The 17,527-nt window shown below is 38.6% G+C and overlaps 1 protein-coding gene across 3 annotated transcripts in view; it reads left to right on the top strand.

The window, feature by feature from the left end:
- Nucleotides 1–528: 528 nt before the first annotated feature.
- The window catches only part of LOC130429885 (V-set domain-containing T-cell activation inhibitor 1-like), a 101,114-nt gene continuing 84,115 nt past the window's right edge, over nucleotides 529–17,527 (top strand). The window contains exons 1-4 of one of the 3 annotated variants that reach the window (XM_056758730.1): nucleotides 529–854; nucleotides 4,841–4,890; nucleotides 7,407–7,589; nucleotides 8,520–9,337. In XM_056758730.1, coding sequence (XP_056614708.1) covers nucleotides 844–854; nucleotides 4,841–4,890; nucleotides 7,407–7,589; nucleotides 8,520–8,728 — 453 coding nt within the window. In that variant the 5' untranslated portion in view covers nucleotides 529–843 and the 3' untranslated portion in view covers nucleotides 8,729–9,337. Of the gene's footprint in view, nucleotides 855–4,840; nucleotides 4,891–7,262; nucleotides 7,590–8,519; nucleotides 9,338–17,527 lie in introns of those variants that run through there. The other 2 variants (XM_056758729.1, XM_056758731.1) reach the window with 2 other exon arrangements.

Raw genomic sequence — 17,527 nt, 5'->3', positions numbered from 1 at the left:
CGGCTTGGTTCAAATTCGGCTTGAAATTCAAAGTTTCACATCCGGGAATTCCAGGAAAAGCAATAGAGCGCCGATTCTACAAATGCATGATCTCTTCCTTCTTCCTGACCGCTTCACCAGCAGGTGGTGCAAGTCGGTTCTGACGTAGATCAAATCAAGAAATCCAGATACTCTTTATATGTTTGCCACAGAGTCCACTCATCTGCTCGATTACAGCCATTGTATGTTGTAGCGGTGTTTGACCATTGAGTGCATTGATGGACGGTTTGAAAAACCTAATTTCCTCATTGTCACTATCGGCTGGTCTTGCCAGTCTGTGGCAGGAGACTGTATGGGTCAACTAGAACAAGCCTTTTATGTCCGAAATATACTTCCACTCATACTATATAGAACATACTGTTTTAAAGGCCGAAAGTTAGTTACTTAAATTCAGTACGTACTTTCACATGATGCGATTTCAGCAGTCTTCAAGTATAAATCACGTGACGCTCGTGCTTTTTGAACTTCCGTAGAAACCGAAAGAAACCTGTTGTTGCTAGAAGGGATAAAGCCACAGCAGTGGTGCGATACCTCGCCATAAAATTACCATAAATTGTTTTAGATAACGCATAAACCAACCCTAAACCTTACCCTAGAATAGTAATAAAATAATAATCAACTGATTTCAGCGTGACAAAAATTACGCGTTATTGAAGTGCGCATGCCGAGTGGAGGTAACGATTCGACGGTTTCGCTTTTACACCCGCGTCTGTAAGGAAATCATATACACAATTAAATAAACATGAAAGTAAACTTCATTAAGACAATATTACATTGTTTCATGGATTTATAATATTTCGCACCATGATCATCAGGTGAGAATAATTATTTTTAAAATGTATAACTTTATTGTTAGCTAATTTAGTATTCAAGTGCTAATATGGTGCTAACATGCTAATGAAAAGGTCATTAGTTTCTGCGTTGTTTACTCGGTTGAGTCACTGATGTTAATTTTGTAGTCGATGTTAGCCTGCTGGGCTTATAATGATAGTGTCTTAGAAGAAATGGACTACACTCTTATTTTTCAGGTTAATTGTTTTATTTAATAACATGTTATTTATATGCTAACGCTTGTTGCTAATATAAAATGTAAATCTGGAGCCCTGAGTAAACGTGTTTTAATTGGTTTTATTTATAGTCAAATTATAGCAAAATTTTAAGGGTATGTCCTCTATAAAACTGATTCAATGTCTTATTGCTTGCTTTTAAAACACTATATAGGTCATGCACCCCCTTACGAAAATTTACAATGGTTTTACTACATTTTAAACTGAAAAAACATGTTTTTTTTGTAAAAAAAACCTGTTGGTTACTGAAGTAAAACCAGGGTTTTGCCCCAAGTAATCAATGCACCAAAAAATCATGGTTACTACACTTGTACCGCAAATCTTGTATCTATCAGATGCCCTGTCCCCACAGCCGTACTGTGCTGGTAAATGTGCGGAAGTTTTTTCCCCATTGACTTACATCCATACACATACGAATATGATAGATTGGAAACGCAAGCTTCTGCTGCAAAGTTTTGCATTCCCTGCGTTCCAAAGTTCAGGTTTGTTGAACTCTGACCTGTGAATTTGTATCGCGTGAAGATGTGCGACCAGATGGATTTGCCAGGGTTTGACCTTTCTCTCCTCATGGCGTGACCCTCAACCATTTTTTTTACAAAAATAAAGGAATCGCTAACTTCCTTAGATCCTGCTCCCCGCCCCTATTCGTGGCTGCATACAACAAATATTTGATATTATTTAATGCTAATGCTGAATGACCCAAATCGCGCACGAGTGAAGGGCTCACTCTTGCAATTTAAATGTATGTTTTGCCTGCAGACAGCAAGAATTTCCCGGCCTATTGTACAAAACAGCAACGATGATGAATGCGTTGCGTGTGTTGTATGCAGTGTCAGCTAACGGAGGAAACAACATTTGCAAAAGAGTATTTAAACTTTAAACAAAAAATCACTAATGCTGTGTTCACACCAGACATGAATTAAGGCCTTCCGCAAGAGCGTGTAACGCCAGGGATTTCCCGGATGCCATGAACCCACCGGTCGGGGGCTTCCAACAACTCGTCCCTCTCACCGTAGCCAGCTTCAACCTCCTGCCAACGCCCTGCCAGCAGTTAACACTTTGGGCCGTCCACAAAACATTAGCTCGCCAGCACCTGGAGCTCCGGTGCTGTCTCACTCATTACCCGTCCCTGGCTCTTGACCCATGCCGCCTCCTTCGACCACTAGCGTGAGGCTGCCTCAGCTAGCGATGCAGGTGCCATTTCTGGTAATTTCCCTGCCACCCTAGAAGCCGCTGCTAGCGCGAGCATAGGGATGGGTATCGTTATGATTTTATCGGTTCGGTACTTTTAACGTTTTTTTACTATCGGGGCTTTTGGATAAATATTTTTTTATGCAGCGTTTGCTTCCTCTTCGTCAATGTGTGTTCGGTGTTGTGTATGTTTCGCACTATATTGTGTTCTATTCCTTTAAGAGGCCTGTGTATTCCCAGATGAGTGTTAAGCGAATGTGCTGTGTAGAATCTAGTGCGTAGCTTGGTCCAGCCTAATACATTTACATAATAAGCCTGGTGATTGCTTGTTGAAGGATCTGGCCGGACCGAAGGTGACCATTTGGCCATCGTAAAACACCCTGACCTGTCAGCAGGAGTCTAACCGGCGCCAGCAAGTCTGATCCAACTTCCCTCTCTTTTAAAGCATCCATCATTTGATCAGGATAGATTCCAACACACTCTCCTGAACTTCAACGGAGTCCCAACGAGGAGGATAAAGTGCTCCCTCCAACAAGGACACCAGATAAGATAGAGAATGAAGGGAGAGAAGAAGAGAGATGAATTTGGCAAATGGTCTCATTCCTCTTGAAATGTCTTTCTCCTTAACCACAAAAGAATGGTCTAAATTGATATATCTATATCTCCACATTGTATGCTTGTCCCCATGTTATTCGGCCTCACCTATAACCTCAAAAGCATGTGTGTTTAGTTGTATTCTGCTTATATTTTCATTCTTGTACAAACTTCAGGTCAATGTACTTATAATCCTGGCATGTTTTATATCTAAATGTTTCTCTCTTCATTCCTTAAAAGATTGTGTATAGCACAGTACTGTGTTTTATACCATGCTCATTTTATCGTATTTGTAGTAGAGTTGGCGGGGCGAGACCGTGGTTCGAGTCCGGTGAGTTATTGTGAATGAGTGCCAGCTGTGCGCACACCTGGCTCGAATCAATTAGGAGATTGGGAGCATATAAAAGGAACGAGCGACCGGACCGGGCCCGAACTTGTGTTACGTTTGTATTTGTATTTGTGTTTGTGTTTACTTCGCCGGCGGTCTTCCGTGAGGGATTACTTTATTAAATGTTTGAAAATGTCTTCCGGTTCCCGACTCCTTCCTTCCCTATCATGAATCTTATTATGGCATTCTAAGAGTATTACAGCCCCAAAGTCGAGGTGACCATAAATGCAAATGAGCTATTGTGCAGGACAAAGAAACTGGATTTCACGCCAAAATCATTTCATCGCATTTGATCGTCATTGTCCTTGATGGTTTATGCAGATGTGAATAGCTGATGTAATACTGTCAATCTTTGCTTTGTCTATTTCTTTCATTTCTTTACTACTTTTTCGTTCATTGTGTTGTTTTGTTTAGTGTTGGTTATTTGATAATTAGTTTGTTTGTTTCCCCTTTAGTATAGTCAATAAACCGCATTTGTTATCTACACTCGAATTGTTGCTGTGTTTCTTTATCACATATTAACGTCACTTAAACTGCTTGATTTTGTTATAATTTCTGGAGCGGTACTGTACTACAGTAAGAGTGTTATATTTCCAAGGCCAGGAAAGTAATATTTCTTAGATGGGATATACGATATGCTGATCACTCTCTGGACGAGTGCAATTTAGTTTGTCGCTATAATTAGGTCTGCTGAATCCGATAAAGTGTATAAAATAGGTATAGTTAATCAACATTAATTAGTTCCCCGAAATACACTACATTGTTCGGGGAAATTGTAATATTGCTCAAAGTGCATTATGCACCAAAAACCACTCATTGTGAAAAGATTTCGCTTCCATAAACGCAACCAGTTAGAGGGAGAATCAATTGCACATTTTTTTGCGCTGTTGAAAGCCTCTCTGAACACTGCGAGTTACATTGAAACCGCTGCGATATCACAATAATTGCAGGAGTGTGATAGATTTATGCAATATTAAGTGAAAATCGCAATCAATCGTGCAGCCCTAGGACGAAGACAATAAACACCCACTGCTCCTGACATATCAACTTTTGTAACTTAAATAAGATTTAATCTACACTTAATTTGTACAGTGAAGAAAATGAAGTGCTTCATTCTGTTTGTTCCTAACCTACCTGAAACACCTGGCCCTGATTATTTCAGTTGTATGTTTGCTTTTTAACATTTATTTGTGCCAAGGCCAGTAGAACGAATCCTTAGGTCTTGTCTCAAACATGATACATGGGTGAATTACTCAAAATAAGTTTAAAAGGCCCAGAAGTGACCAAAAAACAAGTCCCGACAATGTGTAAAGAGCTTGGCAAAGCATACCGTAATTTAAGTTTATGTGTAAACCATAATAGTTTGTTTTAATTTGTAATTCATTTATTATATATTAAACAAGTTTGGATGTAGTTTCAGTGTTTCCCTTTTCTTGCCTCACCCCACGACTCTGGTGCTTCCAAATAAAGAGACAGTTGCACCAACTGTTTAACTTGGTAGTATCAGTGCCTCTCCTCTCAAATGTAAGTCTAGAGCCCTGACTCTGTTCTGTTTCTGCAGCTGCTGCTACATCTATGCACTGCTGGTAAACATCTGGACTACTGATAAAGGTGAGCATCAGCAGAGACTGTTTACACAAGTGCATTTTCGTTTAATACTGCTTTTATTGGTTGAAATTAAACCGCATCAATTATGGAGAAAACATAAAATGGTCAATAATGTGATGATTTAGCTTTATATGAGCATGGCTGTGAATAGGCTAGACGCTCAAGCCCGCAGGCCGAGAACAGGAGACAAATACTGCCATGCTGATATAGAGCCATATAACACGACCACGGTAACAATGTTGCATTAATATATTGCTTAAAATTGTGTGTGAATGAAATAGATATATTCAGGTCAATGCCAAAGGTTGAGATAACAACAGATTGACGCCACAAGTGTGTACTGGGGAACTACTTTCTTCGGCAAAGAATTCCAGCCCAGCGTAACAGTTAAAGAGCGGGTGGCAAGGCATTTGTAAGTGTCCTGATATTGTTTTGGGGTCCCACCAACACGCTTTTTCTCACAATATGCATTTAATATCACCTAATTTCTCAAAGATCCCTAAACAATTTGATTGAAGCACCAAAGTGCTTCGATTGGCCTGCTAGCCGAGTCTGTTGTGATTGGTTGGAAACTAAACGTCCATTACCACAACTACATTTTAGTTCAGAGCAGTGGGTCACCAGAACAGGTTTGGGAACCCCAGCTTTACATTATCATCCTTTAAAAGTGTAAACAACTCCATGCCTGATTCTGTCATGCATTACTCCAAGTAACTCCACAACCACACGCATTTAGTCTTGCCTAGCCAGACCTTCATACTGAAGGTCCAAAAATGGAGAGCAGAGCGCTGAGCACAAGGGAAAAAGGCCAGCTGCTGCTGTAACCGTTCACACCAGTCCTGCTACGAGGCATTGGAGTCGGGCGCTCTTATGAGGAAAGACTGCAGCCTCTAGTGTCTGTTGTTAGAGCACATCTTGGGGTCGGGAGGTGAGGTTTACCTGCAGAGTTCTCTATCTCTCTTTCACTCCCGTTGGCATTCGGTACACTGGAGTTTTGCGACGGATTTATTGAAAACAATTTAAAAACAAGTAAATTTGCATGGTCGCCACTGGCGATCTCTGAATAAATATAACTCGCAAATTAATATTTTAGTTGCAAATGCGACCATTTTAGTCACAGTCTGGAGCCCTACTATTCCGCAGTTAGGGGATGGACGGGGCTGTGTGTACCGACCAGATCACCAAAGTTACAGAGTGCGGTTGTAGCTGGTAGGAGGCTGCTCGGATAGCAGCGATAGTAGAATTAGTCCAGTTAAGAGTTGTTCTACAACTGAAATAATTTTGGAGACATTATTTTAGGGTCTAAAAAAATACATAGTGTTGTTTTTAATTAGTGTTTCTGAAACTGGGGGCAGTTTTTGTGGCATTTTATGAAATATAAGAAAATTCAAAAAGGTGAGCAGAAAATTTTTGTTCTTTACTCAAGCAGTGGATAAAAGTACAACACATCTTTTTATTTACTTTTTGCTTTTTTTTATTATAGAGAAAGGTCTCTGGTGCTTATGATATGGGTGTGCTCTGTGAATGTGTTGATTACAAATTGTATGAAATATAGAAATGTATCATACAGTTTTTTGCAATCAAACATAAAAAAAATAATACCACCAACCTAAATAATTGATGTTCCAGCATTGAAGAATAATTGCATATGTCTTAGGTTAATAACAATTCTAAGTTAAAGATCATAAGTCTTAATTTGGGGGGCCACAAAGCAATGTGGCCCACACAAGGGGGGCCTTACAATGAAAATTGTTCACTGCTTTAAATGTAGTGAAAGGGACCTATTTGTCAGATATGGTGACCCATACCCAAAATGTGACCTCTGCATTTAACCTATCCAGCAAGTTGTGAATACCCGGAGCAGTGGGCAGCTATCACTGCAGCGAGTAGGGGTACGGTGCCTTGCTCAAGGGCTGTGAAGACTACCTGCCGGCTCTGAGAATCGAACCGGCAACCTTCTGGTCACGAGTCCGACTCTAACCATTAAGCCACGACTGCCCGATCACTGACATTCAAAGAGAAACTTGAACCCAATGCACATCTTGCACATCTGGACAGTTGCAATATTATATAAGGAATAAATGTGGGCAGCCACAGCTTCATTTTCTTTCAAGTCTGTATTTCCTTCTGTCTACACTGAATTTTCAAACTCAAACAGGGTCTGCAGTGTCTCCAAAAGTCTCAAAAGTTTTTAAGGGTTGAAAACACTGAAGTACGGTGAATTGCAGACAGAACCGTAGCACAAGTTATGCGTTTAAAAATTAAAATGCATTAATGCTATAAACGTAGCATTAAACACAAACTAATGCTGAGAAATTCATGTCATATGCAAAGATGCCAGAAAGTGTTTGTACTAAATGTTTCTCTTGTTTCAGTATATTCACAGGTGACAATCAATGGGGTTATTGGAGGTTCTGTTCTCTTGCCATGTGCTTCAAAAAGACATGAGCACAAACTTCAAGACATCAATATTCATTGGAGACATAATGCCAGCATGCCTGTCTATGATATTTTTAAAGGTAAAGGTTCAGTGGAGCATCAGGAACCAAGGTTCAAGAACAAAACAGACATTTTTCCTTATGACTTTGTAAGAGGAAACTTCTCCATCCAACTCAACAAGCTTATCCACACTGATGCTGGAGTATATGAATGTTACATTATACATTCAGGAGAACATGTGAATGTCTTGCTACTTGTTAATGGTGAGTAAAAAGGGCTGGGACGATACGATACATTTATCTCCAGACTCAATACTATCAATTCAATACTATACTTGTGTGACGATTTAAAATATATTGCGATAATAGAGAATTGCGATTATAAAACTATTGCGACTCGATATTACAATTTATTATGACTTTAGTTTTCCACACTTGGGATTCAAACAGGGCTCTAGACTAACATTTGAGATGTAGGTACTGGTGGCACCAGCCCTTAACTTTATAGCACATTTTTAACAAATTAAATAATTGAATGATCATTTAAATTTCAAGCGACTTTATAAGAATGAACAACAGTCTAGCAACAACCGTAGCAGTGCGAGATAATCGTTTTGAACACTGATATGTGATTTACTCAACAATTGATTTCTATTTATTTTTACCCCAAAATTATCACAGATTGCCACTTTGAAAAATGGTATCAGTTTTGCCTCATCAGGAAATGCAAGTGTAGAAAAACAAGCAGATTATCCAGACCCACATTTTCAAGAGCAAAAGAAATCAACTAGTGTATAAAAGCTGTGTAGTGTATAAACTTCACTACTTGTCTAGTGTTTGACTCCCATGTTGGACTGGTCACTGGAACGATTTTAGTTTTCAAAGGCACAACTTGAATATGGATATAGGCACACAATATGTCAGTATATTACACAAAAAAGCTGTCGGACTGGATAATAAAGTCCTGGAAAGGAATATTAGGGGACGGGGTGATTGCTACAGACCGCAACACACTGAAACTGTCACTGTTTTCTGTTGAAGACAGCTACACTAAATAAAGCTTAAAATGTGATGAAGCAAAATAAGACCTTTTAAATCTAAATACAGTAATTGATTCTCTGAATGTTTTAAGGTCACTGATTATTTGCTTTTATCACACTACAGTGATGTTTTTGTTAACTTTTTTTGTTGCAGAATCAACGGAAGCAAAAGAGGCAGGAGGAGGAAATAAATCAGAAGAAACAAACATAGTTCTTATATCAATTACTGTGCTTTGCGTATTTGTGGTGGTGTTGAGTATTTCTCTCTTTGTGTACAAATGGTTTTATAAAACATCTAGATCACAGTTGTCTTATTATGTATCTGAAGAGCTTGAACCTGTGAATCAAAATCATCACAATTAGTGTCTGTTCACACTATGGATGAGATCTAAAACTATACAGCTTAGCAGTGACGGGGATGCCACTATGGTTGCTCATGCACCTGATTTGGTGAAAGTCAAACATTAGCAATTTTTCTGGTATCCCTCTTCTGCCCCAACTTACTACTGATATAATAAGATTGGGCAAGTAGGGAGCTATTTCGTCTGGATTTCTGTTACATGAAAACTACAGTCATAATATACCTTAAACAGTGCCATGTCTTTCTGACATCATGTAAACATCATGTCACAACATGTACAGAACTTGTAATTGTTTGTATGAGAGATTACATTTTTTTGGTGATTCATTTCAATACTAATAGTTTTACTACAAACAACATAAAAATACGTAACTTTTATTTCCTGTATTTTTGTTTAAACTTTTTAAAGGATTAACATTTTAAAGTTAATTATTTGGTTATATCTTTGTCTGCCTTAATGTTCAGACCTGCTTTTTTAAGGGAACAGTTAGATTTTGAGAGGCACAAAACAGTGACTCCAAAGATCATTATTTTTGTAAACCAGTTCCCTAAGTCCTTAATGTGTAAATGTATGGTACAGTGAATATTGCATAAATGTGTACTAAGCTTTATTTACTAGCTTTACTTTTTTTTATAAAATCTGTGATCTTTGCTGTACCAGTTTGTGTTTTAGCCCCGTCTGTGGTCAATAGGAAAACACAATATTCAATAGTAATGCAGGATTGGTCTCTCATATGTCACTCTGTATTCAGGGGCCCAAGAAGCCCTGGCAATTTGTCTTTCTGATTTATTTTTAGATTTTAAATTCTGATTCATTCATATTTTAATAGAATTAAAACGTATAATAATATAAGTATAAGGAATTTTTTTAGAAAATAATGAATTTGATCAAATATTTATTAAAGTATTATAAGCATTATTATTGTTATAAAAGGTAAATCAGCAATATTTCTTTCTCTTTTCTTGGCAGTGATAATAGAATAAGGTTGATGTCACCTGATGGTGAGAAATAACTGTGTTTTAGTTTTTTCTTTAAAATTGATTTAGTGAAAGAACTCATTTACCCTACTGGCTAGAACTTTAACAGACTGGCCACAGATTGATGTTATTTCTTTTAAAGGAGCCTGGAAGTAAGTCACAAGGTACCAAGGGCACATTCTTTTTAAGCAGCAATCTATGCAAACTTTTTTGGTTCAAAGCAGTGCTGAAGCACAACCTCCAAAGGAGTACGCAAACTACCTATTTCAGTATCTTTCGTAGTAAGGCTTTAAATGGGTGTAATATTCACCTGTAACAGAAGTGTCCAAAGTGTGGAAAGACACACAGGATTTGCTTACTTAGCACACGGAACTTGACTACCTTGTACCACAATGTATATTTGTTCTTGTCATATTTGCTAACCTTGTATATTTAAACTTCACACAATTGCCTCGTGTTTCTGTCACCTAGCATATCTCTGGGCACATTAACAGAGTTTAATGTATGAATCTGTATGCCCTCACATCACTTGACAATCGTTGTGTATCAGAAACAGACAGTTTCATACCAACAAAGCCGGTTAAGAAGTCCCCGATAGCACCCACACGCCACCTTAGCCCTCATGAGTTGATAAAGTAAAACTAAGATGAAAAAACATAATGACTTGAAGCTTATAAGTGACGATCATAATGGAACAGAAGTTTGTGTAGTTCTCATGATCGTTGCTGTCAGCTATATCATCCTGCAATATTCTTTAGCAGTTCTGTTTTCTCTTTACTCTTCTATTTATTTCAAGTTGCACTCTAAAAATAAGTCGAAGATTTCCAAAGATGAAGATGTGAATAATTTTCCTATTTTATGGGTCCCCATGAATAGAGTTATAAAATGTGTCTGAGATTGTATGTTACAGTATATACATGACAATCAATGATGTGTGTGTACAGACAGACGATGAACATTTTTGCAGATAGGCTGCAGTGACATTCATGATGTTATCAGATGCATTTTTTGTTCTACCTGCTGTCTCGTGTTTTGACTAATTCTATGTTGCAGTACCTTGTTCTTTTTATCATAGCCTCCAATCTTGCTTTCATGTCATGTTTTGAGGACTCTTTCAAACATCTTAACTTAGGTGACTTAATTTATTTAAAATAATTAACCACAATGGGGTTGTCAATTTAGTCAAATCTAACTATAGGTGTTTTGATTTGTTGTGTTGAAGGTCTTTTTCTGTATTCCACAAATTGTTTAAAAAGAAAATAAACAGAACAATCCAATAAATGTAACATTTTTCTCATCTGTTCACAGATAAAGGTTCTGAAATATAATCGGTTATTACTTTTTGATAAGGTTCTAAGTCTTCTCCTGTCATATTGCATGTTTTGCTTTTCATTTCCTGAACACTTTAGTTTGTTATGGGTAGTTTTGTCTTTAACATAAAACAGAGTATCAATAGATCCGTAAAGTCTTGAATTCTGTCGTGTAAAAAGGCATGAATTTGAATTCAAATATTAAAAACGCAATCAAACCCACTCTCGAAAGATGTAGATGTTATTTTAGTTATTTAAAAAATATATACATTTGTCACATAGCTCACTGTGTCAGCAACAACTGTAACCAGAGATGCGTGTGATATCATACTATACTGCATTTTATAATATTTTACCTTATTTTTTAACATATATTATTTTAAAGGCCATTTTCATGCTAAAGAAAACATGTTATCATAATTAAAACATGTGTGGTTTTGCTATACCTTTTTAAGATTTTTTAATTTTCTTATAAAACTACTTTGAAAAATTGAAACACGTGGTATATATATATATATATTAATTTGAATGTGTTTGAATTTGATCATATTGAACTGGAGACTTTGTGACAGTGTTTGTGTTTAGTTTAATAAAGGACCCACTTGCTTTACTCTCAAAAATAAAATACCTTCCTCTTCATTCTTTAGACAAAATGTGACAGACAAAAATTGCAAACCTTTCAGTAAATCCTTCAGTAGTGGTCTTCCTCCTTTGAAAAATAATGAAGTGAAAACAAAAAAAGTAAAAAACCTTCTGTAGTTATCAACAAGCTTTGAGCTAGCAATATCAAAATAAATGGTCATATCATTGCTTTTACTTGCCAAAACATTCCTCAGTCAGATAAAATGGAAAACATCATTTATTTTGAGTAAATTACCTTGTTTGTCGCAATCTGTCTCACTCTCTACCTGGTCTCTGATCCAGTATTCTGAAAACCGTCCCAAACTTTTACATTGATGTGACGGGGTAAGAGACACGGCAGACACAGAGCAACGGTAAAAGCAACCCCAGTGGGGATTTTAATAACAACATAAAATATATAGTTCCAAAAGGTGAACTTCAGGGTGCTCTTAAATAATAATACGCCAGTCCGTGCTCGTGATCGAAGGTCCTCGTCTCTGCTTCCCTCGCTGTCCATCCGTCTTCCACTCTGGGGCCAATGGTTACAGCGGTGTTGTCTCTCGACCCAGGAACCCTGAGTGTTCCTTTCACGCGGCCTTTATGCCCGGCAGCTAATCCAGCGCAGGTGTAGCGCAATCAGCGCTAGCTGACGGGCTGTTGCCCAGGTGATGCTGATCCCAGGTCAGCCACGCGTCACATTCCCCCCCCCCAAGCGTCAACCTGGTCTCCGGTCGCTCCTGTAGGCACCTCGGGAAAATCGTAGGGGTGGGTGGGGAAATGGGGCCTAACATCCCAGCCCATGCTGGCTGGTTGAAAGGCCGGCTTAATGACGGACTGGATCTCCGGCTGGTCCTCGAGTGGGACTCCCGTCCTCGGCAGCGCTCTCGTCCCGCTGAGCCGCTTCCTCGGTCGGCCAGGCAGCTTCCTCCGGTAGCTGGGTCGCACTCTGGCAGCTAAGCAGCGCACTTGGGTGACTCTGCAGCACTCTCCGGCAGCTCCATAGCTCGGTCGGGCGGCTAGCAGCAGGCTCTGGCGGCTGGACAGCTCAGTCGGGCAGCTAAGTAGCGCTCTCTGTCGGCTTGTCCGCTCCTCTTGCCGTCGGGATCGTCCCTTGGTTCGGCGCCATCGATCTCTCCGCCTCTCTCCTCTTCTTCGTCCCCGGGTTCCTCCCTCTTGGGCGGTCGAGTGAGAGGGCGTGTCCGTCCGGTCCGAGACCCAGGAAGTACGAGGATTTTTACTAGTGGTGGGCATAGATTAATTTTTTTAATCTAGATTAATCTAGATTAATTCCAAAATTAATCTAGATTAATCTAGATTAAAATGGCTCATTTGAATTCTGCCGAAGGCATTCAGAATATGTGTGCTACCCAAATAATGACTAAAAGTAAGTCTTTGAGAACGGGTTTCTCAAGCCAGGTGGCGCATTAGACCAGGGGCTCATCTCCTGTTTCCAAAATGCATCACAAACTGCTTGAGAAAGCTTTTCTACTATGATAATTGGTGATGAAAATTAAATTATGTTCAATAAAATGAACGTGCGTTTACTTCCGCATTAGCTAAGGGATGATTTGCGTTTAGGTGGTACTTGAGACTGGAAGAGCTCCTACAGTACATTTACATTTAGTCATTTAGCAGACGCTTTTATCCAAAGCGATTTACAAAGAGTGAGGGAGCAACAAGCGATATGTCATACAGGAGCCATAATACATTAGATCTCAATACAAAGTTACTGGTTTCAACTAAAGTTAGACCACTACCTGTTGAGAGAAAGTGTTTTTTTAAACCAATTCCGCATTGCACAAGGTGCAAACAACGTTAGTCTTGTCGATGTTCCTATTGGGAAGCTTCTTAAAAATTAATATTCCCTGAAGCAAACCCGGCGGCTTCATAGCTGCATCCATGTTAGCACGTCACGTTTGATGCGGTAATTTCACAGTAACGTTATGTTGTGTTCAGACCAAACGCGAATGGCGCCTCAAGCGCGAGTGATTTATATGTTAATGAAAAGAGCCAATAGACCTACTTGCTGCGCGAATCGCGCGAATGAAGCCCTGGTTATGAGATGATGAGCCGGCTTCTGCTTCTGCGAATGACGCGAGTTGAAAAATCTCGTTCTCGCCCCGTACAGTGCAGTTAAGCTGGTATACATCCGCGCTAAAATATCAAGGTGAAAGTCATCATAGCTTGCGTAGTATAGACCCAGCTCACAACCCAACTTTGAGAATAGATTAACGGCGACATTTTTTTTAACGCGCGATAATAGTCTCACTGCGTTAACGCCGTTAACGCCGTTAACGGCCCACCACTAATTTTTACACTCTTCTCCTACCGGTCTCCTACCTTCAATCGCCCGCATTCTCCACCAACTGTGACGGGGTAAGAGACACGGCAGACACAGAGCAACGGTAAAAGCAACCCCAGTGGGGATTTTAATAACAACATAAAATATATAGTTCCAAAAGGTGAACTTCAGGGTGCTCTTAAATAATAATACGCCAGTCCGTGCTCGTGATCGAAGGTCCTCGTCTCTGCTTCCCTCGCTGTCCATCCGTCTTCCACTCTGGGGCCAATGGTTACAGCGGTGTTGTCTCTCGACCCAGGAACCCTGAGTGTTCCTTTCACGCGGCCTTTATGCCCGGCAGCTAATCCAGCGCAGGTGTAGCGCAATCAGCGCTAGCTGACGGGCTGTTGCCCAGGTGATGCTGATCCCAGGTCAGCCACGCGTCACAATTGACTTATACATGTGAGCATGATTCAGTGTTTATCATCAGGTGATAGTCACATGTTTTTGAGCTTGTCTAATCGTTTTATCAAACCACAATGTATATGCTTGGCTGACCAACAATTGGAGTGGTTCCTCATAAGGGTTTTCTTTCATTTTCTTTCATTTTCTTAATTCCTATCATATTTCAATTATAAAATTACACTTATATACTTATTACATTAAACATTAGGCTCCAATAACAATAGGAAGGGCTTTATGGTAGGCCTAAATACTAGCATTTTACCAAAAAAAATATTTTTTTTAATTACGAAAGACAATAATAACCAAGTGGCAACCAGCATTTCTTTTCTTATCCTTTTTTATTGAAAGCCTTATTTTGGGGGAAAGACTCTTAATATTAGTAACTGACCCTTACCTTTAGTATGGGTCTCTGCAGGTTGGAGAAATGGGCGGGTCGAAAGGTTTGCATTGGTCAAAGTTGCTGTTCCTTTCAAACTTAGTTGAATAATCAGTGTTAACCACAAACACACAAACATGTTCTTTTAAACAGGAAGATCGCAATAAGTTGTGTAATGCAAAGGTATCAAATTGTGAATTTGTGATCATAAGAACGAAAAAACGAAATAAAATTTTATCAGACAAATCTGTGTCTTTGATTAATTGCTTGATAATAAATTACAGAATCTAGGCCTAAGTAAAACGCTCTTACTCATCTAAAAGCAGTTCTCTCTCAGTTTACGTCTTTCTGCATGTTTTTGTTTACATATAATAAATTATACTAAATAAGTATAAAATCCCTTTCACAGTATGACATGTTGTGGTTCTATCAGGAAATCAAGAAAAGTTAATGATTTTGAACTTATTGAACACTAGTGGAGTTGTTATAGAGACATTTAACCACTACTCTTACCAGACAGAGAAACCAAGTATGTATATTAAAGATAAACTGAGAGCGTACTAGACGCCTACATGTACTACAGCGGCAAACATTAGCAAATGCATTTACTTGAACACAAACCTGACACATAACATGAGTCTTCTCACTGTTCTTCTCCCTTAATACTAATGCACTTGTGACAACTAAAGAAAATAAGATGACAAACAGTTTTGTTTCTGGCTAACTGCTAGTTGTATAACTAACAAAGTTTGCAAGCATACCCTTTGCGTTCAAAAGGTAATGCTTATAAAATATAAATACAGTTTTTAATAATATAATACTACAAGAAAATTAAAGAGAATATACGGTGTTAACTGGAGGAAATCCTGTCAGTTCGTCCATCAATTGAGGGAGCGCATGCAGTTTGGCCAGGTTCCTTGCACTAAAGTAAACTTGTTTTAAGAAGAATTGTGGTCCTAGACAGTGAGAAATATATTTCTAGTCATTGTCATAAAGAAAGCTAATAAAACGTGCTACCTAGCGTAAGTTATGTGGTCAGGGGGATCTTTCTGCCCCCACCTAAGCTTCGTCCACAAAAATGTGTCACAATGTTAAATTACAGAAAATGTGACTTTCTGTTGGCTCTGCAAATAATGAGTCACTTTACAATATTTTAATAATACATTGTACAATGGATCTATAACATTTTTACTATTAGTTTACTTCATTGCAGCATATTAAAGGCATATTTGTGTCGATAAGACTGAATGTGAATAAACTTGATTACAACACTTACCATCTATCTGTAGTCTGATGCCACTGCTGAATTTCGGAGGTGCATGATTCTTCATACAGTAATAAACTCCTAATTCATTAACAGTGATGTTATTTATAAACAGATGAGTTTTATTTTGTACTGAATATTTCTGTCTGAATGTTGTGTTGAAGAATAAAGACGTTGTTGATAAAGTGCGTAATATCACAGGAGGATCTGGTACTTTCAGTAATAACCAATAAATGTCTCCTTCATCCAGATCACAGTTTATAGTCACATTTTGTCCCAAATCAGTCAATTGATCTGAAGTCTCTGCAGCTTGACACCACATGAGATCTATGGAAATCATCATCATTTCACCATTAAATCTACTGTCAACAAATTAAAAAAAGTAGAAACTTTCAGTAAATGAAGACATACATTTTAAATCAATATTCTCACAGATATGAAGCTGTGTGATTCTCATGTTGTCTTTATCATGTATGGTATAATGTCAATGGACAAGGGAGTGCCCTCTGGTGGAGCACATGGGCACTCAAGCTGACAGATGTTGTGGTCTTGGATTTTGTGGTCTTGGATTTTAAACTTAAAGTCCCTGTGACATTAAAAAGATGGGGGTTCTGCAACTGGCTTCATTGTCACAGGTACAGCACCCATTGTAAAAACACAAAGTGAAACTTCTGTGGACTCCTACTTCTCTGACAGAGAGTCTTTCTCTTTTGACTATATAGGATGAAACCAGCCAGAGCATGGCATAAACCTAATGCGTGTCCCACACCTTGAAAATGGTCTCAGTGCACTTTATAGACAGCTATAAAAAACATATTGGTCATTTAGAATGTTAAAGGATTATTGTCATGAAGACAATGAAGCTGAGGATGAAGCTAAGGATGTGTTTGAGAAAATAATTGTTCCATCATTGAATGCTGTGATGAACTCAGCTTTGGAAAACATATACAATGCAATACAAAGAGCCACCAGCAATAATAATCTACCTGTAAAGAGATTCAAGCTGACTGAGCTGACATCAAAATTAGTCTTTGACCCTTGTACTGTAGCAATGAATATATGGTGAGCCAGCCGTAGCGATACATGGATGATGACAAGAAAAACAAGTGCTGCACTTCTGATGACTGTCACTCGGCTGTGTACAAGTCTAAGAAGTGCTTGAAGTGGGGGGAAACATCTGGTTCTCTCTTGTGCATGGGGCCATATGCAAATTACCACATTTGACATTTCTAGAACAAATAAAAACTGTATTTGGACATTGCTGGTACAACATATTTGTGTATTTAAGGAACCCTTTGCCAAACAACTAATTTAATAATGTTCAATACAAATTTGACCAAAAAAGTCATTTCATTACCTGTGAAAATAGTTCTGCCGTCGATTGAATTCTTCTGTTAATAAAATCCTTCATACGTCCGTGTTGGGTGTAACTAGTTACTAAGTAATTAGTTACTGTAATTTAATTTATTTTCCCTTGAAAAAGTAAAGCAAGGGATTACTCATATG

This window comes from Triplophysa dalaica, chromosome 10, assembly GCF_015846415.1.
Source record: "Triplophysa dalaica isolate WHDGS20190420 chromosome 10, ASM1584641v1, whole genome shotgun sequence".
Classification (NCBI taxonomy): Eukaryota; Metazoa; Chordata; class Actinopteri; order Cypriniformes; family Nemacheilidae; genus Triplophysa; species Triplophysa dalaica.
This window is presented reverse-complemented; position numbering and strand designations above follow the sequence as displayed.